We start from the raw sequence: 24,214 nt of genomic DNA, 5'->3' as shown, positions 1-24,214 counted from the left end.
TAGAGTGGTTAACATTTAGGAATTGCCAACTAATAACTATAGAATTATAGTAGGAAGATGGGGATGATGCTCATTGAGTTGAGGGAAGTCAGTACTCATCTGCAATACTTCAGTACATTTGGTATAAAGTTTTTGAAGTTGTTCCTTAAGTTTGTAGATATCAGTTTTTGAAGTTTTAGTGTGATGTTGCATTCAGTTACCATCAAAGACTAGAGATGGAGTAATTTCAGCTCACTGACTCACTTCAAGATTAGCTAATTGCAGCACTATAGGGATGTTTGGCACTGTAGACAGTAGCAGCTGTTTTCCCCATAGACTGAAACAAGTGCAGATCATGTTTTACAAACATATTATTCATCCAAACTTTATGTTTCCTTATGCACTCTGCTGCATATTCTCTGGAGGCTTTAGAGGACACAAAGTCATCAAGTCATTTTCATTGCCTGGAGTTTGCAAGTTTTTAGATCAGAGGATCACTCAGGAAATAGTGTAAGGGACTTAATAATGAAAGCCTTTATTTAAACTGTTTGAAACTATAAAGATTAACTATGTTTTACCATTTTTTGCTGTTTCACTATAACAAGATATTTTTTTAAAACATGATTTAAAGCTGGATGGTTAAAGCATCTCAACATCCAAATACTTTTTCTTATAAATTAATATGCATGTGTTTTTTGGGAAGAGAGGGCAACAAAAACCATGATTTCAGGAAACTTCATGGACGACTCTCAAAGTCTGATATTGGACACCATACAATTCCTTTCTCTGTGGAAAATGGTACAGTCCTCACAACCAACCTTTGCATGAATGGTCCATACTGTTCCTTAGGTGGTAGACCAAGCCATTTGGGAAGGGATACTTCTGCAGGCAATTTTCACTATCACCAAACGGTGACCATTTTTTTCTGGTCCTCTCTGATTGGAGTGCATCACCAGCAGGACAGAATTTTCTCAACCACAAGAATTACATGCTCAAGCCCAGCTGAACTTCGAGTCTCGGGCTTATTTACATTTACAAAACGGGGTGGAAAATTGCGGCAGCGGGTCTGTTCAGGGGAACAATGAGAGCACTTGCACAGTTCCAAGCACCCCAATAGATTTCTTCTTTTCTCCATCACCACTGACCTCAAAGCACTGCACTGGATATTCAAATGCAACGTTGACCATCAGAGCATTACATAGGATATACGGAACAGAAACAGGCCATTCGGCCCAACCAGTCCATGCCAGTGTTTATGCTCCACTCAAGCCGCCTCCCTTCTTTCCTCATCTATCAGCAGGACGCTCTATTCCCTTTTCCCTCATATGCTTATCTAGCCTCCCCTTAAATGCATCTATATATTTGCTTCACCCACTCCCTGCGGTAGTGAGTTCCATTCTCACCACTCTCTGGGTAAAGAAATTTCTTCCGAATTCCCTATTTGATTTCTTGGTGACCATCTTATATTGATGGCCTCTAGTTTTGCTCTTCCCCCACAAGTGGAACCACTCGGCTCAGTGTCATTACCTCTGGTGGCCCCCAAGGATCTATCCTTGGCCCCCTCCTATTTCTCATCTATATGCTGCCCCTTGGCAACATCATCCAAGAACAGTGTCAGTTTCCACATGTATGCCGACGACACCCAGCTCTATCTCACCACCACTTCTCTTGACCCCTCCACCGTCTCTAAACTTTTCAGACTGCTTGTCCGACATCCAGTTCAGGATGAGCAGAAATTTTCTCCAATTAAATATTGGGAAGACTGAAGCCATTGTTTTTGGCCCCCGCCACAAACTCCATCCCTCTTCCTAACATTTGAGGCTGAACAACACTGTTCGCAACCTTGTCATATTTGACCTCAAAATGAGCTTCCGGCCACATATCCGCAGCATAACTAAGACCGCCTATTTCCACCTCTGTAACATCGCCTGTCTCCACCCTTGCCTCAGCTTATCCGCTGCTGAAACACTTATCCATGCCTTTGTTACCTCTAGACTTGACTATTCCAACGCACTCTTGGCTGGCCTCTCACATTCTACCCTACGTAAACTTGAGGCTCAGCTGCCCGTGTCCTAACATGCACCAAGTCCCGTTCACCCATCACTTCTGTACTCGCTGACCTACATTGGCTCCCGGTTAAGCAATGCCTCGATTTCAAAATCTCATCCTTGATTTCAAATCCCTCCATGGCCTCGCCTCTCCCTATCACTGTAATCTCCTCCAGCCCCACAACCCCTGCCCACCTCCCTTCCCCCATCCCCCGAGATATCTGCGTTCCTCTAATTCTGGCCTCTTGAGCATCCCTGATTTTAATTGCTCAACCATTGGTGGCTGTGCCATCTGTTGCCTAAACCTCTCTTTCCTCCCTTAAGATGCTCCTTAAAACCTATTGCTTTGACCGAGCTTTTGGTCATCTGCCCTAATTTCTCTGTGATTGGTCAAATTTTCTGTCTTATAATACTCCTGTGAAGTGCCTTAGGACGTTTTACTACGTTAAAGTCGCTATATAAATACAAGTTGTTGTTGCCTACTCTATCAAAACCTTTCATAAAATTTAAAGACCTCTATTAAGTCACCCCTCAGCCTTCTCTTTGCCTGCTCATCCTTTCCTGCTAGGTAGATGTATTTATCTCATATTTATTTAAAATACATATATATACCCACATGTGCATTGTGTAGTGTAAGGCCTAATGGAGTATGTTCCCAAGCAATCGAGACTGATGAGGGTAAAGTCTGAACACAAAGTTGTTTGTGGGATCATGCGGTGTGCAAAATGGCTGCTGTGTGCAAACAGCTAAATTAAGTTAACACGCTTCGAAGTACGTGAAGCACTTTGAAATGTTTGAGAGACAAGGTGCCATATAAATGGATCTTCTAGTCAATTGCTTAACATTGGATACACATGGGTAGACATCTCAAGCCACATAGTAGATAGTTGTTCCTAAATTAAAGTTTAACCTTTCTGTGCCACTCTATTAAAGACCAAGGGGGTTAAAATTGGATAACTCCCAAAATGGGCATGGGTATCACAGTCCGCAATTATAGATACATAGATTGTATCCCATTATGGACATTAACCCATGTCCATTCATTGCATTGCAAGCAGCAAATTAAATTGGTGCTGCCTGCTGTTTTAAATGATTTCTGCCTGGAGCCAGCGTTACCTGCACTGTTCATTGGCTGCATGCATCAGCAGGGGGCCAGATATTGCGAGTGACTACCGCTACTTACAAGGCAGCCTGGACCTCAAAGGGGAGGTGCACTGTAGCTGAAAGAAGTAGTGGGAGCTTTTGAATAGTCAAGTCTAGAGGTAACAAAGGCATGGATGAGAGTTTCAGCTATCAACAATCTCTCAATCAGTACTCAACCCTCAATCTCACACACTTGGCACTGTTGCAAGCCTTACACCCACAACTCACACACTCGAAAAGTGAATCTGGGCTGTGATACTTTGAGAATTGGCTGAACATGAGAGCGAGCACTCAGATTTTTGACAATGCACTGGAGGTCTTGATGCAAGACATGGAAAGGAGAGGCATCCTGTATCCACAGCAGGGCAGGAAACCCTCCAGACATATGCTCAGTTGGCAGTGGGAAGTAGTGGCAGAGGTCAATGCCAGGCGTGTTGTTCTAAGGAGGAAGAAATTTAACGATCTGACTCGAGTTGTCAAGGTGTGGGAGTGATGCGCTATCAATTACTCATAAAAGACTGAGAGTTAAGAGGGTAACTAAAGGCTTTTATTAACAAAAGAATGAAGGTCTGCCTCGAGTGGTCGACCGGTCCAGAATAGAAAGGGGCTGGGGAGCAGTCACCTTTATACTAGGACTTGTGGGAGGAGTCAGCCGAGGCATGTACACAGTGGAATACAAACAGTGGTTTACCACAGGGAGTTCATCTTCAAATGGCGTATCCTACCAACTGCACCACTAGCCTCATCCATTGCTCAATTCACACCATCACCCAGCTATCAACAATCTCTCTTAATCAGTACTCAACCCTCAATCTCACACACTTGGCACTGTTGCAAGCCTTACACCCACAACTCGCACACACTGGCAGCTATTCAACCATGACAGTCACATCCAATGCTGTCCTTGCCCTGCTTTGAAATTGTAGTTGTTGGCAGATTTCACTCATGGACTCTTTTGTGACAGGAAGATGTCTCATGTATTGGTCCTCGCTTAAGTTGAGGCAAGAGCCTCGCCAGATATGGCCTCCTATTGAAAGCCCATCCCTCCCCTCTTAGCAGCTTGTCCAGCTCGGTGTGGCCGCTCTTCATTCTCCCAGTCATGCTCAATTCCCAGACGAAGGCCAACCAGGCCATCCATGTCTGGAAGCAACTTGTTTCAGCACAAACTTATAAATGAATTGGAAAAGTACTTCAACACCAGCCAGACCACTCCCTGTAGACTTTTCAAATTTTAGCCAGTACAGGAAAGCCCCCAAAATGCATACAATTGCACCAGCAGCCAGAAGAAATAAGCTAGCAACTAACCTGTAAGTAGTCCATGATCCCTTTTAAATAACACTGGTAGGGGGTCCTCCATTCCATTTAACGTCGTGTTTAGCTGGGAGAGGTCAAGACAAGGCATTGGCTGGAGTGTGGTTCAAAAATGGCAGCGATGGCATCAAATCAGCGTTGCAGTGATTGACGTCATAATCTGCCTGCTCTGTATGCTCGTTATCTCGCGTGTTAGGTTGACACGTACGGTCTAAAAATGGGTGCTAGAGCCCAATTTAATCCCCTAAATTTCTTACAAGTAACTTTAGTTCATGTATGAGTTTTTAATAGTATCAAATGCAAAAATGTGTAAAACATATTTATCCTTAAGTGCTTGAATACTTTATCTTGTCTTAATATGAAGTGGTTCTCAAAACTTCACACTTCAAATAAAATGAATGACACGTGACCTTTAAGTAACTTAATTTCCCCTCTTTTTTTGTCAAATGTTTTCCTCTCAACAATTCAGTGCTTTATAAAGCCTAAGTATTCTGGAATTGACTGCTGCTCCCATACCTGGGAGGTGCTTCTGACCCCTTTTTCTCACTTTTAGATAGGATGCAGGAAAAAGCTGCTGAAAAGGTATGATGCAGATCTTTAAAACAATGAAAGATACCAAAATTTTCCTCGTCTGTAGTCTCAAAACTCCATCTCAGCCTTTTTTTAAGTCAATGTGGTTAGTGCTTCTTTGAACTTTCCTCTGTTTCCTTTAAGCTCCAGCTGTGCCATCCTACATACGCTTCCTCTGCCCTATAGTCTCACTGTTTTGAAATCCAGATTCCTTATACTGTCGCCTGCTCTTCACTCATTATTACAATGGCTGTGCCAGTGGTTATAAGGTGAGGAATAGTAACAAGGATGAAAAAAAACCATGGTAGAGGTTTAAAACAGTGATTAGGTAAGGGGCTTGCGTTTTAAAAGACCAACATTATAGGAAGTTCATCAGTTAAGGAACTGGGAAAGAATGAGTTAAGAGCAGGCGACAGTATAAGGAATCTGGATTTCAAAACAGTGAGACTATAGGGCAGAGGAAGCGTATGTAGGATGGCACAGCTGGAGCTTAAAGGAAACGAGAGGGGAAAGTTCAAAGAAGCACTAACCACACTGACGTAAAAAAAGGCTGAGATAGTTTGAGACTACAGACGAGGAAAATTTTGGTACCTTTCATTGTTTTAAAGATCTGCATCATACTTTTTCAGCAACTTTTTCCTGCATCCTATCTAGAAGTGAGAAAAAAGGGGTCAGAAGTACCTGCCAGGTATGGGAGCAGCAGTCAATTCCAGAATACTTAGGCTTTATAAAGCACTGAATTGTTGAGAGGAAAACATTTGACAAAAAAAGAGGGGAAATTAAGTTACTTAAAGGTCACTAACAATGAAGGAGTTCTATTTGATGACAAAGATTAGGTCCGGCAAAAAATAATTTGTAAATTATAAAATTGAATTTTATTTTTAAAACCTCATTTTATTTTTTCCAAAGAACAACTTCATCCTGATGGGCAAGAAAAAAATTCTAGATTCAAAAAAAAAATACATGTGGCAGTATTTAAAAGTCAAAACTGAGTTACAGGAAAAAATATAAAGTTGAACATGGTCATAAAATGGGTACTTTTACAGTATTCGAACTGAAGCATTTAAAGAAAACACAAAGCAGTGTAGCAATATGGTTGTAAAATCAAAATGCTTTTTGGCACCTAAACATTTTCATCCAGTGCTTGTTAACTCATTTGAGAAACATCTTCAAAATGAACAGAAATTGGCAACTTCTTAGCTATTGCTTTTTTCCTATAAAGTGTATTTCTTTATCATATAAACGTCTATTTAATTCTTCTGTAACTTTGTAACTCCACAATGCAGAATTTAAAAAACTGTCCACAGCTTCACCTTTAGCTGTAGAAAAATAATTCATATGCCCAAAATAGCCTTTACAATTGTCACAAGGAAATAACATACCACAATAACTTAAGTTTGTTGAAAAATATTATTTTTAAAAAAAATTCCATCATTTACAGTTTTCCTTTGTTTCATTCCAGGACACTAACAAAGTAAAAACTACGAACAATTACATCAAAAGAACTTCTTTGCAGCTGCTTCTTGCTGGCTCCTGTGTAAGAAAGGAATAATTATTAGTGTATGAAAAATGTGATTAAACAGATTAGAGATCTACTAAGCAAATTAAGGGAAGTTCCCAAGTACGCTGCAGAAGGTAGGGTGGGGGACTGACTGACAGGAATAACTTCTTTCCATTTTTAAAAAGTGTTTTTCTGTACATTTCTAACATTTATAAAAAAGAACAATTCATGGTTTTTATTGAGTCAGCTACTTAAATCGAATATCACGAACAACAGATTGCCAAGCAGTATTCTTATTGAGGAGCTCATATGATATAAACAAAAGTACTGCAACTCAAGCAGTTTGCGATGCCTGTGAATCCTTCATTAAGTTCTCTTTTGTTGTGGCTGACAATGAAGACCAGAACCATATCAATTGATCTGTGAAGACGTCTTCACTAAAGAATTAACCAGTGATGTATCACAAGATAAAGGCAATAATTAGTAGTCATTTCTCAGAATATGCCAGTATCTATGTAAAAATGTTTTTATAGAATCATAACAGCACAGTAGTGCCTGTGCCAGCTCTCTTGCAAGAGCAATTCAGCTCGTCCCACTCCCCTGCCCTTTCCCCGTAGTCCTGCAAAAAAATTTCCTTCAGGTATTTATCCAATTCCCTTTTGAAAGCCACAATTGAATCTGCCTCCACCACCCTCTCAGGCAGTGCATTCCAGATAGTAACCACTCTGTGTTAAAAAGTTTTTCCTCATGTCGCCTTTGGTTCTTTTGCCAATCACCTTAAAACTGAGTCCTCTGGTTCTTGACCTTTCTGCCAATGGGAACAGTTTAGACCCATTGGGCCAGATTTACAGTGTGCCATGAGGCAGGCTTTCAGGCGTACAGGGGGCAAAAATCCCGAATTCAGGGGTCCTGACACCATCCTGCCCAAAACCTGCCTCCACGTAAGTTTCAAGGGAGGCGGGTACCCGCCCCGCACTGGGACCCGCGGCGGGAAGGGATTAGTGCCAATTAACTGCCTGTTAACAGGTAGTTTTTAGCCTAATCCCTATTTTGAAGGTTGTCGTATGGGATTCCCGACGGCTCCAAACCACGCCAGGTTAGAGCAGGCGGGCCATCGGGTTGAAGGACTTGGAGGGGTCGCGATGTCGGTGTTCAGGTGAGTGATGGGTGCATGAGTGCAAAGGTAAGTGTGTTTGGTGCGTCTAAAGTGTGTAAAGTAGTATTACTTACCTGTACTTACCTTAACAGCCTTTCTTCCTCTAGGCGTCGGGAGTCCATCACTCATCCGGAACTGAAAGCTGAACGGCTGCGATCTGTCAAAAGTGAGAGCCTTCAGCTTTCAGTGCCGGTGACAGTTCTAGCTGAATCTGCGTAGAAAGACTCAGGTTAGAAGTCAGACTGTCAGTGTTTGACAGCTTCAAACAGCTGTGAAACACTGATATTTCATCTGTCAAAAACTCTTGACAGATGAAATTTCAGTCTGTGACGTCACCTGTTGCCGGGTGGCCCTTAATTGGCCCGCTGAGCGAGCTCAACAAGGTCAATCAGGGAAAATCCTAAAGTGCCGTGCCAAGAATTGGACACAATACTCCAGTTGTGGCCGAACCAGTGTTTTATAAAGGCTCATCATAACTTCCTTGCTTTTGCACTCCATGGGCTCGATTTTAACTCCAGTGTGGGCTGTTGTCGTGTCATCCGAATTTCGTATTTCCCACACGAATCTAAATGGATGTGGGAGATTGATGCAATTTTAACTCAATTGGCCAATTGATTTCCAACGTGTGGGAAGCCTTTGCAAAGGGGTTTTTCATGACTGAAAGGCCCCTCGGATGACGTCATCATTGCTGCTGCATTTAAGGTCCACAGCAAGCCTTGCTTCTTCTGCAGGCTTCCAAGCTTTCTCCATTTGGTGTCAGAGGGACCTGCAGGAAAGATGACAAGCGGGAGGGCAAGAGCAGCTCCTTCGCTTTGACGAGGCGGCACTGCAGGCATTGGTGGATGGGGCTAGGGCCAACAGAGGTCCTGTTCCCTTCATCAGGGAGGAAGAGGCCTCCCACTCAGACCAAGGCTGTGTGGATGCAGGTGAATGAGGAGGTCAACTCCTTGGGAGTCACCCGCAGAACCTGGATACAGTGCAGGAAAAGATTTCATGAACTTCAGCGCACTGGAAAAGTGAGTATGAATTTCCCATCACCCTCAAACTGATCCCCATTACCTTTCCTCACCAGCACTCAGCTTTAGCAATCTCTTCCTCCACATCCCACTCGACACTGACATCCATGCACCCTTAGCCATTCTCTCTCTCTATACTCACATTCACATAACTATTTGACCATGCAGCCCTCACACTCCCTATCACTCTGATGCTTTGAACATAACTGACAACACACAGGGAGGGCCCCTGGTCTTGCAACCTCACTCCATCTTTGTCTCCTTCCAAGTATCTATGCTATGCAATCTCTACACTCACTCCTTCATTCTCACTCAACCTCCACTTGTCTCCCTCATTGCAGGAAAAGAGAGCTCACAACAAGAGAGCGAGCCAGGACAGGAGGAGGTCCACCCTCAAAAGCCCACCTGACCCCCTGGGAGGAGGCCGTCCTGGAAATCATGGGCATTGAGGATGATTCACGCGTGGGGGGATGGACAGACGGGTGCAACACAGCACGCTGGTGACAGAAAAGTTTCCCATCTCTCTCTCTCTCTGACATTGCATGAGTCGCTGATCATGATTGTGAAGCTCTAACAGATGCACTTATGAGCATCTGCAAAAAGCTATGTGCATGTAGCCTTTGCATCACATTTCTGACTCTTTCCTTTACTCCCCCACAGGACCATCACAAGCATCTGCCCCCCCTAGCCAGGAAGAGGCTGAGCAGCCAGACTCCTCAGAGGAAGCTGCAGCCTCTGAGGGTGCAGCGTCAGCAGAATTCAGCACACCCAGCACCAGCGCAGACACTCACACCTCAGTGGGACCTTCGGGACATAGAGTAGTGTTATCACCTGGTGTATCACAGCTCACAAGTGAGCATCAGCAGACTGTGGAGACAGGGACAGCAGTGGAGAGTCCTAATTGGAGGGCGCAGGACTCTGCCAGCTCGGCTCAGCAGCATGTCGACCCTCTGCCTCTGGGTCCATCCATAAGATCAGAGGTGATGGAACTCCAGGCACAGATGCAGGAGTCTCTGGCAGGTTTTGTCTCTAGGGTCGCTGCGAGTGTGGAGCGAATGGAGGAGTCCATAGTGAACATGAGCAGAGCCTTTGTGGAGTCATTGGCGCATGAACGCATCAACACGGAAAGGATGGCTACCTCCATGGAAACGATTGCTACCTCTGTGGTAAGTCTGGCTACCATACAGGAGAGGATGGCTACGGTAGAGGAAAGGAGGGCTACGGCCATGGAGAAGCTTAGTTGCCAGGGTATGGAAAACATGGTCATTGTTCAGAATAGAATGACATCGCTGGAGGGGCGATTGAACAGAGAAGCCAGACCTTCGTGGAAGTCCTTCGGAGTAGGACTGCCATTGCAGATACAGGTCCCCATGGCCCCCCTGATGTGCAGCAAGGTGCTCTCCAGCCACTTGCAGGCGCGGAGGGGGCTCTGACCCATGAGAGGGAGGTTGGTGGCAGACCTCAAGGAAGTGGGGGCTCCTCTCCAAGCGCTCACACTTCCATGCCACTGCTGAGCCCTCGGTCAGAGCCCCACCGGAGTCCACACCCAAGTGAGATAGACGTCTCAACATCTGCAGCCGCAGGAGCAGCAGACTGTTGACAAGCCCTCACAGGCTCGCAACCCCAGAGGACGCCTGCCAAAGGTGTCAAGACAGGAGCAGCAGGAAAGTGAGCAAGGGGCCTCCACAACTGCCGAATCCACAGGGGAAGCACTACGTAGGAACACGCGTAAGAGGAAGATAAAGCACAAGTAGTCACAAGGGTAGTCACTTGGGTGGAATTTTGTGTTTAGTGTGAAAATGCCACCACGTCGTAATTGTGCATAAAAATTCTGATGGCAAATGTTGCAGTTGTGGTGTCTGTCATTTTGCTATTGGGACATCCACATTAAGGCCTTAGGAATACATGTAACTGTCAGTATGGTGGTCAGAGTGCTAGGAATCCTCTGGTTCTTAGCCATTATCAATCCTCTGGTAAGAAGCTGCGAGGCAAAAGCGTTTGACTAGGCTAAGCAAATCTGGCCAGGATGAGTGCGTTCCTTGCATCCCGGGCAGCAATGTTCTCGCATAATGCTGCCGCTGGTTGATGGGCCTCTGCAGGATGTTTGTTTTCACCCTCCTCCTCATCTGAGGTGGATATGCGAGAAGCCACTTGGTCCTCAGGAATCTGCAAGCCACGACGCTGTGCCATGTTGTGAAGTGCACAGCAAACCACAACGATTCTGGAAACCCTGGCTGCTGAGTACTGCAGGGCTCCACCTGATCTATCCAGGCATCTGAAGCGCATCTTCAGCAAACCAATGGTTTGTTCGATAATGGATCTGGTGGAAATGTGGCTAGAGTTGTAGCGCTCCTCAACTTCGTTGGCTGGCCTCAACGGTGTCATTAGCCACGTCCTCAGGGGATAGCCCTTGTCTCCAAGTAGCCATCCGTTAAGTTGGTCTGGCGGACTGAATAGCGGAGGCATGCTAGATTGGCGCAGTATGAAGGAGTCATGGCAACTGCCAGGGTACATGGCACAAACATGCAAAATCTCCTTCTTGTGGTCATACACCAGCTGAACGTTGAGGGAGTGGAAGCCCTTGCGGTTGACAAAAATACCTAGATTGCGATGGGGTGCCCTAAGGGTCACATGTGTGCAGTCAACGACGCCCTGCACCCTTGGAAAGCCTGCCAAGTGAGCTAATCCAACCACTCGTGCCGTGACAACTTGCTCGATCCTTGGTGAAATGGATGTGATTGTGCGCGAGGGCATCGGTTACCTGCATGATGCAAGTGTGTGCGTCAGCCTGGGAGATGCCGCTGATGTCTGCTGCTGATCCCTGGAATGAACCCGAGGCAAAAAAGTTGAGTGCGGTGGTGACTTTAACAGCCACTGGTAATGCTTGTCCATCTGGTCCTCTGGGCAGCAGGTCTTGCTGTAGCATTGCGCAGATGTCAGTCACTACCTCTTGCGAAAGTCGGAGCCGCCTTTGGCACTGCTGCTCAGACATGTTGAGATAGGTGACCCTGCGTCTGTAGACCCTGTTTGGGGGATATCTCCTGCGCCGACGGGCTTCCAGACGCTGGCCCCTTCTAGCCTGTGCAGCCTCAGGTGGGTGAGCAGCAGCCTGGCGCTCCTGCTGTTGTTCCTAGATCTGCTGCCGCCGCGGCTGGTGCTCGAGCTCCTCTAATGACCAGATGGGAAGGAAATAAATGGCTCCCATGCTTCTGGTATATGCCTCCGTTGAGGAAGCGCTGACTGAAGGTGGCGAGAGGGGTTTCCCAGGAGGTCACGCTGGAGATGGGTGTGAGGCTCCAACCTTCCACAGGTGTGGTTAAGCCTTGTAAAAGTTTCCCCAGACCGGAGACCACCAAGTCCTGACACCTGCAAATGATGGCTGATCAAATCTCCTCTTTAATGGTTGACCTGCAGTTGATAGTCAGCAATCCAATAGTGCTCCCACCAGGTTTCACATTCGTGATTCCCACCAGGCATGTTTTACGTGGGAAAAGGGTTAAAGTTGCAAGGGCCTGTTAAAATAGGATTGTAGAGGCCATTTAGTGGTAATTAAGGGCCTTAAAGACCAGTCCCACCTGTTGGATGCGGGACGGAGTCAGGACCATCAGACACGCCCGAGTTAAAATTGCTCGGAGTCGGGAACCAGGCCAGGGTGGGGGGGTCCCGCCAGCCAGCTTTTGCGATTTTAACCCCCTGCATGACTCCAAGATAATCGAGCCCCATGCCTCTATTTATAAAGCCCAGGATCCCATTTTAAACCGCTTTCTCAACCTGCCCTGCCACCTTCAATGATTTGTGTACATATACCCCAAGGTCTCTCTGTTCATGCATCCCCCTTTAGAATTGTACCCTTTAGTTTATATTGCCTCTCCTCATTCTTTCTACCAAAATATATCACTTCGCACTTTTCTGCGTTAAATTTCATCTGCCACATGTCCGCCCATTCCACCAGCCTGTCTATGTCCATCCCTATCCTCCTCACTGTTCACTATACTTCCAAGTTTTGTGTCATCTGCAAATTCTGAAATTGTGCCCTGTACACCCAAGTCATTAATATATATCAAGAAAAGCAGTGGTCCCAGTACTGACCCGAGGAACACCACTGTATACTTTCCTCCATTCCGAAAAACAAGCGATCATCAGTACTCTGTTTCCTGTCACTTAGCCAATTTTGTATCTATGCTGCCACTATCTCTTATTTCATGGGCTTCAACTGTGCTGACAAGCCTGTTATGTGGCACTTTATCAAACACCCTTTGGAAGTCCACGTACACCACATCAACCCATTGCCCTCATCAACCCTCTCTGTTATCTCATCAAAATTCGTGTTGGCTTCCCTTAATTAATCTACACTTGTCCAAGTGATTGTTAACTTTGTCCCAGATTATCGTTTCGAAAGGCTTCCCCACCACCAAGGTTAAACTGACTAGCCTGTAGTTGTTGGGTTTATCCTTACACCTGTTTTTGAACAAGGGTGTGACATTTGCAATTCTCCAGTCCTCTGGCACCACCCCCGTATCCAAGGAGGATTGGAAGTGTATGAAAGGTTGATATTTAAAGATATTTAGTAGACGAGAATCATGTATGTACAGGAAACTTTCTGGTATCCGGCACTGATGGGACCGAGCTGGTGCCATCCCATCAAAACTGCCGTAGAAACCAGCGCTAATGTTAAAACATATGGAGCTTCTGAGCTCCGTGTGAAGCAACAAACCCTGTTGCTTAGCAACAGCTTCAAAACAGTCAGCGTAGCTTGCAAGTGTCTCTGTAACTAAGCAACAGCTTCAGCTAGACCTTGCAGAGCCACGACTGCAGAAAAAAAGCAACGGAAAGAAAAAAAACTTCTGAACCAACTCCTGAATTTTGCCGGTGGATAGAGCTTTCCAGACATTTAACCTCCGGATAAACGAAAGTTTCCTGTATAACTTCAAGTGTAGCCATTGACCAAATAATATTACCCATACTTACTCCTGGGTAACTAGAAAGCTAAGACTTGTTCAAAATGCAGCTGCAAAGGACGGTCAAAAGCAGTTTTGACTAAGCTTTGATAACAAATAGTCACAGGCTGCGATTGAAGGTTAAATCATTAAATAACATATGATGTCAAGTAAAAATTAGAATTCGCTTAACAAAACTAATTGCAACGATATTTAAAAACTAATTAGTATAAGGACATAAAATGAGAGAGAGATCATGGAGATAAGGTATTTATCTGGTCGATTAAAGTGAGATAGTTTGGATATCTCAAGACTAGTGAAACAGCGCTGATATGGGCCCTTGGTATAAAGGCCTTGTACCAGGGAAGCTAGAAATGAAAGAGATAAAGTAAATTCCAATGGGGTGAAAAACTATAAACATTTTAACACTGAACATGGCAAATGAAAGGGGGTAAAATTGGACACTAAGGGAACTAAAGGGTTAACAACTTTGTGCTAATATGCACAAGACATATAAGTATTGTCAGTAACAACAGAACAAAGGAACTGTTGAATAAGAGAACATGCTGTAAGACTCAACAGAAATGTGGTGATAAGTTGGCCGAATGCCCGGAGATGTCCATCAAGGACTTGTTATGCACCTGGCATAGGGGCATTGCACTCGGTACGAACTGTTTTGCACGCAGCACCACAATGCCACAGGCTGTACAAAATCTGAAGAGAAATTGTGTTCTTAGAGCATTTGTCCCCGGATGAGTGTCTCCCCTGTTAACTTGTAATAAAGGCTATTTTACTTTAGTGAAACCCCGGACTCCGAGTGGTTAATTACCAGAGGGCGAACAGTTCCCCAACAACTTGGCATAGTCGGCAGGATCTCCGGGACAGGCGAGTTGAGAACTGCTTTACAGACTTCTCCTCGCTAAAGGAGCCTGACACCGGAGATCCAACGAATCTGAAACAGCAGAGTCCGGACCATGAGTAAAATAGCCAGGGCGGGTGCGCACCAGGCATTGTAAGTATGAAAATGTCGTTGTAAGAGACAAAGCTTTGATTAGGTATCGACGGACAAACAGGATGGCATAACGTAACTTGCCATATGAATTTGTGCGCGATAAGTATCGACGGACAAACAGTAGGGCATAATGTAACTTGCCGTATGAATTCGTACGCGATAGTATCGGATAACGGAAATTCCGATAGGGACGGGTTATAAAGACCACGGGGAAGTGTGAAAACCTCACGGAAATTCCCAAGCGGCTAGAGTGTGGCCGGGAAAGAAAGCGACGGACAAACAGGACGGCATAACGTAACTTGCCGTATGAATTTGTGAGCGCGATGAGAATGAGAAAGTTAAGAAAAAGATGATAAAAGAGGGATATGATGGGAAACAGAAAATTGCGTGGAAAAACAATTGGTGGATGCAACAGAAAGGGAGTAAGGAGGATGAGGCAATAATGGCAGGTCCCTCTACAATATGATGAGTTGAGTAGACGTACTTGAATTTGGACCAAAAATGGGTGCCAAAATTGTACCCGAGTACCAGTATTTTAAGAAAGGGAATAAGAAATTTTTTTTTACAGATGCTATCAGTTTCTGTCCAAAACAAGTAAAATCCAGGATTTGCTGAGTGAAAGGAATCTTAAAAAGAATGCTGGGATCCCAGTTTGTGTGAAAGTGTGTGTTAAAGTGTGAAAGTTTTCCTGACTATGGATGTTTAAGAAGTTATAGTATTCCGTGTCTGAAAGTCTGTCCTAAAAAAAAAATGTCTGTTGTGTTGTAGCTCCACCCACTTGTTTAAAAAAAGCGTTTAACCCGTTAAAAAAAGGATATGATGGGAAACAGAAAATTGCATAAAAATAAAACAAAAAAGGTGACTCAACATTGGCTAACAAGGGAAATTAGGGATAGAATAAGATCTAAGGAGAGGACATATAAATTGGCCAGAAAAAGCAGCAAACTTGAGCATTGGGAGCAGTTTAGGATTCAGCAAAGGAAGACAAAGGGATTAATTAAGAGGGGGAAAATAGAGTATGAGTGTAAAAGCTTCTATAGATATCTGAAGAAAAAAAGGTTGGTAAAGTCAAGCGTAGATCCCTTGCAGTCAGAATCAGGGGAATTTATAATGGGGAACAAAGACATGGCAGACCAATTAAATATATACTTTATTTCTGTCTTCACAAGGGAGGACACAAATAAACTCAGATGTTGGGGAACACAGGGTCTAATGAGAGGGAGGAACTGAATGAAATCAGTATTTGTAGGGAAATGGCATTAGGGAAATTGACGGGATTGAAGGCCGATAAATCCCCAGGGCCTGAAATTCTACATCCTAGGGTACTTAAAGAAGTGGCCCTAGAAATAGTAGATGCATTGCTGGTCATCTTCCAAAATTCTATAGACTCTGGAACAGTTCCCATGGATTGGAGGGTAGCTAATGTAACCCCACTATTTAAAAAAAGGTGGTAGAGAAAAAACAGGGAATTATAGACCGGTAAGCCTGACATCGGTAGTGGGGAAAATGCTAGAGTCCATTATAAAAGATGTAATAGCAGAGCACTTGGAAAACAGTGACAGGATCGGGCAAAGTCAACATGGATTTACATGCTTGACTAATCTACTGGAATTTTTTGAGGATGTAACTGGTAGAATAGATAAGGGAGAACCAGTGGATGTGGTGTATTTGGACTTTCATAAGATCCTGCATAAGAGACTAGCGTGCAAAGTTAAAGCACATGCGATTGGGGGTAAGGTACTGACTTGGATAGAAAACTGGTTGGCAGACAGGAAGCAAAGAGTTGGAATAAACGGGTCTTTTTCCGACTGGAAGGCAGTGACTCGTGGGGTACCGCAAGGATCAGTGCTAGGACCCCAGTTATTCACAATATATATTAATATTCTAGATGAGGGAACTAGATGTAATATCTCCAAGTTTACAGACGACACAAAGCTGGGTGGGCGTGTGTGCTGTGAAGAAGATGCAGAGAAACTCCAGGACGATTTGGACAGGTTGGGTGATTGGGCAGATGCAGTATAATGTGGATAAATGCGAGGTTATCCACTTTGGTGGCAAAAACAGGAAGGCAGATTATCTGAACGGCAATAGATCGGGAAAAGGGGAAGTGCAACGAGACACGGGTGTCCTTGTGCACCAGTTGCTGAAGGTAGACATGCAGGTGCAGCAGGCGGTTAAGGCGGAAAATGGTATGCTGGCCTTCATAGCGAGAGGATTCGAGTACAGGAGCAAGGATGTCTTGCTGCAGTTGTACAGGGCCTTGGTGAGACCACACCTTGAGTACTGTGTGCAGTTTTGGTCACCTTATCTGAGGAAGGATGTTCTTGCCATGGAGACAGTGCAGCGACGATTCACCAGACTGATACCTGGAATGGCAGGAATGACGTATGGAGAGAGATTGGGTCGATTAGGCTTATATTCGCTAGAGTTTAGAAGAATGAGAGGGGATCTCATTGAAACTTATAAAATTCTAACAGGACTAGACAGACTAGATGCAGGAAGGCTGTTCCCGATGGCAGGGGAGTCCAGAACCAGGGGTCACAGTCTAACGATAAGGAGTAAGCCATTTAGGACTGAGATGAGGAGGAATTTCTTCACCCAGAGAGTGGTGAACCTGTGGAATTCTCTACCACAGAAGACAGTTGAGGCCAATTCATTAAATATATTCAAGGAGTTAGATATATTTCTTAAGGCTAAGGGGGTCAAGGGATATGGGGAGAAAGCAGGGACAGGATACTGAATTTGGACGATCAGGCATGATCGCATTGAATGGCAGAGCAGACTCGAGGGGCCGAATGGCCTACTCCTGCTCCTATCTTCTATGTTTGTCTTGTCTTGAATTTTGGAAGTTTTAAGAATGTGCACCCAGAATTGAAACAAAACTCCAAACTACAATTTAAGTTAAGCTGGTGTGAATAAAAACTGAGAAAAACAAAACGTTTGTTTAACAAAAGATTAAGTTTCAGTCTAAGATTTAACCTTGAAGTTACAGTTGCCAATGTGCCTGGAAGAAAATTAATTTGAATGTTTACAAGGCATGGGTGATTGTTTCTTTGTTAATGTGGGTATGGTTTCTTTCTTTTTCAAAGTGATACTGGTTAGTTTGAAAAAAAATTGATCTGGATTGAATTGGAGTTATGGAGGTTAATTTACCTATTAAAACCAGACTTTTATTGTGGCCACGGTGAAATTCTGGTTGGTGTAAATTTGTGTAGACTGCATTGAATAAGATATTTAATGGTCTGAAACCAGACTTTAAAATAGTTACAGTTTTGGATACAGAATGGGTTCTGGTCCATACCATTTGGCAGTGGAATCACAAGAGAAATTCGCCTTTACTGTCGGGGATAGGTGGGTGGGCGTGTGTGCTGTGAGGAGGATGCAGAGAAACTCCACTATGATTTGGACAGGTTGGGTGATTAAACTGCATTTGCCATGCATCTGCCCAATGTGGATAAATGCAAGGTTATCCACTTCAGTGGCAAAAACAGGAAGACAGATTATTACCTGAACAGCACTAGATTGGGAAAAGGGGAAGTGCAACGAGACCTGGGTGTCCTTGTGTACCAGTCGCTGAAGGTAAGCATGCAGGTGCAGCAGGCGGTTAAGGCGGCAAATGGTATGTTGGCCTTCATAGCAAGAGGATTAGAGTACAGGAGCAAGGATGTCTTGCTGCAGTTGTAAGGCCCTTGGTGAGACCACATCTTGAGTATTGTGCAGTTTTGGTTATCTTATCTGAGGAAGGATGTTCTTGCCATGGAGGGAGTGCAGCGAAGATTCACCAGACTGATACCTGGGATGGCAGGAATGACGTACGAGGAGAGATTGGGTCGATTAGGCTTATATTCGCTGGAGTTTAGAAGAATGAGAGGGGATCTCATTGAAACTTATAAAATTCTAACAGGACTAGACAGACTAGATGCAGGAAGGATGTTCCCGATGGCGGGGGAGTCCAGAACCAGGGGTCACAGTCTAAGGATAAGGGGTAAGCCATTTAGGACTGAGAGGAGGAGGAATTTCTTCACCCAGAGAGTGGTGAACCTGTGAAATTCTCTACCACACAAGGCAGTTGAGGCCAATTCATTAAATATATTCAAGGAGTTGGATATATTTATTAAGGCTAAAGGGATCAAGGGATATGGGGAAAAAGCAGGGACAGGGTACTGAATTTGGATAATCAGCCATGATCTCATTAAATGGCGGAACAGGCTCGAGGGCCCGAATGGCCTACTCCTGCTCCTATCTTCTATGTTTCTATGTATACATGGACCAGGGTCCCACAGGGGTTTCACAATAGTCCAAATATATTCCACCGTGTACTGAGTTAAGCCTTAGACGAATCAGACCTATCAAAGTGCCAGAGTGCCCTACTCCAATATGTCGATGACATAATGATTGCATCAGAGGATGCCAAAGGACACTAGCCACCCTCCAGACACTTAAGAAAGCTGGCTTTAAATTGAATCCAAAAAGGCACAGGTTGGACTGTCCAAAGTATTTAGGACACGAAATTAGCCAGGGGTATAAGGCACTCCCACAGGAACAAAAGGCAGCCATAAAAGACATGCCAAGGCCAGTGACCGTCCAGGGAGTGAGGAAAGTGTTGGGACTATTTAACTACTGCAGGAATGTTATATCAGACTTTGCAGGGAAAGCAGAGCCGATTCAACGGTTAATTAAATGGGGGTAGACCCGCCACTGATAAGATAGAATGGGAAACAGAGCAGGAGGAAGCATATAGGGCCCTTAAAAAGGAACTAATAACAGCCCTTGCCCTAGGGATTACCAGAATCCACTTGACCCTTCCACCTATATTGTGATTTAGATCATGAGAGTTACTCAGCAGTAGTAACCCAAGTGCATGGGGATAGACAAAGGCCCATAGCATACTACTCCACTAAGGAGGATCCAGTAGCAAGAGCTATGCCACATGGGCTGTAAGGGTTAGTGAACCCGTGGTAATGATGGGACAAGTTATCCTACACACCCAGCATACATTGGTAGAATTGCTCAACACTGGAAAACTGAGAACCATATCAGATAGCCGGAAAGCAAAGTGGGAAGCAATCCTCCTACCAAGAGATGGATCAGTATTAATACAAAAACATACTGGAATAAACACAGCATCCGGAATATTAACAGAAGGGGATGAGCATAGTTGCCAAGTAAAAAGAGGAAGTAGTAAGTAGTGGGGTAAAAGAGAACCCCCTCGAGAACCCAGATGAGGTATTATACGTGGATGGATCAAGAAAATACATAAATGGAGAACCTAGAACAGGATGGGCCATGGTAAATCAGAAGAGGGAAACCTTAATGACTGGAGCACTACAGGGGGATAAATCAGCACAGGTGGCTGAATTGGTGGCCCTGATCAAAGCATTAGAATCAGCAAAGGACAAAAAAGTGAACATATACACAGACAGTCGGTACGCATTTGGGGTGGTTCATGATTATATGGCTTCGTGGGCTCGACGGGGATATGTAACCATAACCGGAGAGGTAGTAAAACATGGAAGACAAATAGAAAGGCTAGTGAAGGCAGCGCAGGCACCCTTGGAGGCAGCCGTAATAAAAGTTAAAGCCCATACTGAGATAGCGGAAGGCTCAAGGGAAACCTCAAGATCTGCCCCTGCTTGGAAACCGATATGCTGTCACAGCAACAAAAAGGGCTGCAGAGGACCCAAGGCCAGAACCAGCCTTTAGGGCTGAAGTAAACATGGTAATGGCCACTAGCGGAATAAAGGAGGTAAACATAGCTGAGGTCCAACAGGACACAAGCACAGAGGAAAAAGAAAGATGGAAGCAGGCGGGGGCACAAAAGCAGGATGAGATATGGAAATGGGGAGTACAGAATCAGGTAGTAGCACCCGAGTGCTGCAGGCAACAACTACTGACACTATATCACGGGATAACACACACTGGAAGGAGTAACATGCTACATCTACTATCCCAATACTGGTGGTGGCCCGGAATGGGAAGGGATGTGGCAAAGTATTGCCAGAAATGTATATGTGCTAGAAATAATGTGGGACAAGGCTGTAAGGTAAGGATGGGAAACCAACCAAGACCACAGGGGCCCTGGGAAAACTTACAAATCGACTTTACCGGACCACTAGCCCAGGACAGGGGAAAGAAGTACTGCCTGGTAATAACTGACCAATTTACCAGACGGGTGGAAGCATTTGCCAACCGAGACTGCTCAGCAAGGACAGTAGCACAAATACTAGCCAGTGAAGTAATACCCGAAGCGTACAAGAGCATGGGCCTTACACTAAACATCCATAAGACAAAGGTCCTCTACCAACCTGCCCCCGCCACACAGTACTGCCCCCCGATTATCAAAATCCATGACAAGGCCTTGGACAATGTGGACCACTTTCCATACCTCGGGAGCCTACTGTCAACATGGGCAGACGTCGACGACAAAGTCCAACACCGCCTTCAGTGTGCCAGTGCAGCCTTCGGTCGCCTTCGGAAGAGTGTGTTTGAAGACCATGATCTCAAACCCAGCACTAAGCTCATGGTCTACAGAGTAGCAGTGATACCCGCCCTGCTGTATGCCTCAGAGACATGGACCATGTACAGCAGGCACCTCAAAGCACTGGAGAGGTACCACCAACGCTGCCTCTGCAAGATCCTGCAAATCCATTGGCAGGATAGGCGCACCGACGTCAGTGTTCTTGCTCAGGCCAACATCCCCAGCATCGAAGCTTTGACCATTCTCAATCAGCTCCGAGGGACGGGTCACATTGTCCGCATTCCCGATAGGAGACCCCCAAAACAAGCGCTCTACTCGGAGCTCCAGCACGGCAAGAGAGCCCCAGGTGGGCAGAGAAAACGCTTCAAGGACACACGCAAAGCCTCCTTGAAAAAGTGCAACATCCCCACCGACACCTGGGAATCCCTGGCCCAAGACCGCACAAAGTGGAGGAGAAGCATCCGGGAAGGTTCCGAACATCTCAAGTCTCTTCGCCGGGAGCAAGCGGAAGCCAAGCGCAGGCAGCGCACATCAACCCAAGCACCTCACCCACCGTCTGCTCCACCTGTGACAGAGACTGTAGGTCCCGCATTGGACTCATCAGTCACCTGCAAACTCATTTTTAACGTGGAAGCAAGTCATCCTCAGTTCCGAGGGACTGCCCAAGAAGAAGATGGGGAGTCCCACTCCAAATTGACTGATAATGGTACGCATTTTACTGGAAAAAAAAAATGAAGCAAACTTGTAAGTTGCTAGGGATAACCCAGAAGAATCACATCCCGTACCACCTGCAGAGGTCCAGGATGGTGGAAAGAATGAACAGAACCTTAAAAACCACCCTGGCAAAGGCAAGACAGGAAACCGGAAAAGGGTGGTCAGAATTACTCCCCAGTATACTAATGAGATTAACAGCAACCGGACTAACACCTTATGAATTAATGACAGGCAGAGCAATGAGGCTACCAGAAGACCTAGTAGGGGGAACAGGAGAGACAGGACCAATACAAGATAGGTTCAGAAGGTATCTAATACAATTAAGAAGGTATCTAATACAATTAAATCAGGAATAACTCTGAACAAGGAAGTATTAAATCAGCAACAAATTAAGGACCTGGAAAAACAAAATGCCGGGACTATGCCAGATAAGCTACCTAAAATAGGTCAGCAGGTAATGACACAGGTCATAGGAAGGAGAGGGATGGAGCCCCGATGGATGGGGCCGTATATGTTACTAATGACAAGTGATACATGTGTTTGTCTACAGGAACCCACAGGTATGAGATGGAAGCATTGGACGCAGGTTAAGCCATATAGTACTAAATGCCCCGCTTCCCCCTTCTCTTCTAGGAATGGGGCACCAACAACAGAAGATGGAATAAGATAAGTAAGCCAGTAGGATGGCCAGAGTAATCTTGGGAATAACCCCAGCCCTGGGAATAATCCTGGGATGTTGGGGCAGACCCACAAGACTAATGCCCCCAGAGTTACAGGGGCAACATAAACCTAGGCTGGTCGTTGTCCGAACAAAACAGAACCCAGGGTAAGTTTACATGCCCAGGTGGGAATGGGTGCGCAGTGGTGGACATAGCCTACAGCTGCAGGCAATGTACCCTACTGACAAAACCCGTAAACATGGAGATAATCACCGAGACTAATGAGAATGTGATCATTAAAGCTAATAAAAATAACTTGGCTGTAAAATGGGAAAGTGGAGGGCCCAATATAACGTGTAAAAAGGGCAACAATGATACCCCGACTAATAGGGCAAAAATAAAGCTAGAGTTATACACCGCCAGTAGTAATTATACACCAAGTAGTTACTGGAATAAGTTCACCCTGGGAAATGGAGACTGGTGGATATGTAGGAATAGCTCCCCAATCGTGGGGAGAGGCCCTTGGGGACAAATCTCAAGTGTGAGACACCCGAATCTGAAAATCAGAGAAATGCCTCACCTCCAAAGATTACACGACACATGTGAAAAGACTTTGACCGCACCAGGAATAATTAACCTGACTATTGTGGTAAAATGTGACACCACCATTATACCCACTTATTGTAAACTCCCTGATCTAAGTTTGCAACTGACTAAAACCAGCCGAAGAACAAAAAAGGAGTTTACTCGACACTGTCTTAGGAGGGTTAAGGACCGGATTAGGAGCATTGAACGCGATTGGATATTGAAATATTACAGAATAAAATACAAAAAGCAGGTCAGCTAACCAAAGACGCTGTAAGACTATCGGTTGTATGGACGAAATCCCTAAATGAGAATGACCTACAAGGTTGGCTCTCAGATGTAATGATATGGGAGCAACTTGAAGTAGACAAGGATATGACAACAGCTAACAATTGGACTTGCTGTCTAATAAGGGCCCTAATAAAAGAACAAAGGGCCGAATTAGAAGGATCGCATTCTCTGTGAATGCACCCAGATGGGCAGAGTTGATTGGATACACTAAACGAAATCTAACCATTAAACCCGAGGCTAAAAATGTGACACGAAAGGATGTAGTTTTACTATGTTAATAGCAAACATGTCTAAGTACGATATATGGTGTGAATTTATAATATTACCCCAACTGTTTGGTCAGAAATTGTGGAAACCAGAATTTTATGGTAGATGGATAGACACACAAAATAGAACCCATGAGGGAAAGGATTGTGTAAAATGGCCATTTGGCCTGGTATGTCCTTTACACACCCCGGTATTTGAACCATGTGCCATGAGGGGGGGGGGGGGGGGGGGGCGCGCGCACGGGTACGTGTTACTGGCAAATGCAACCAGTTAATGACACTGTCCTTCATGAAATAGGACAGAATCATGTATGTATAACCAGTACTCTGACAGTATATGTAAATGCGGGACGATTGGAACCACCAATAAATGAGTGTAGGGAAAATGTATATGTGATCTTTGATGCAAGGACAAATAGGGTGTTCCAGCTTGGATACTGGAGGGATATCACGAGGTACAGGACAACAAGAGGAATCCACCACACACCCCTAACGGTAACCTTGGAGAAGCTACAGCAATTCTTGAAAGACAACCAACAAGTAATTGA

General features: G+C 45.0%; 1 protein-coding gene across 1 annotated transcript in view; it reads right to left on the bottom strand.

The window, feature by feature from the left end:
• Positions 1-6,447: 6,447 nt before the first annotated feature.
• The window catches only part of lman1 (lectin, mannose-binding, 1), an 89,128-nt gene continuing 71,361 nt past the window's right edge, over positions 6,448-24,214 (bottom strand). The window contains exon 13 of the mRNA XM_085974228.1: positions 6,448-6,584. Within this exon, the coding sequence (XP_085830354.1) occupies positions 6,548-6,584 (37 nt within the window). The 3' untranslated portion in view covers positions 6,448-6,547. The remainder of the gene's footprint in view (positions 6,585-24,214) is intronic.

The sequence above is a fragment of the Somniosus microcephalus genome, chromosome 2 (assembly GCF_052327205.1).
Source record: "Somniosus microcephalus isolate GS21.2 chromosome 2, FLI_Smic_1.0, whole genome shotgun sequence".
In the NCBI taxonomy this organism is placed as follows: Eukaryota; Metazoa; Chordata; class Chondrichthyes; order Squaliformes; family Somniosidae; genus Somniosus; species Somniosus microcephalus.
The sequence above is the reverse complement of the archived record's forward strand: the minus strand, read 5'-3'. Positions and strand labels throughout refer to the sequence as shown.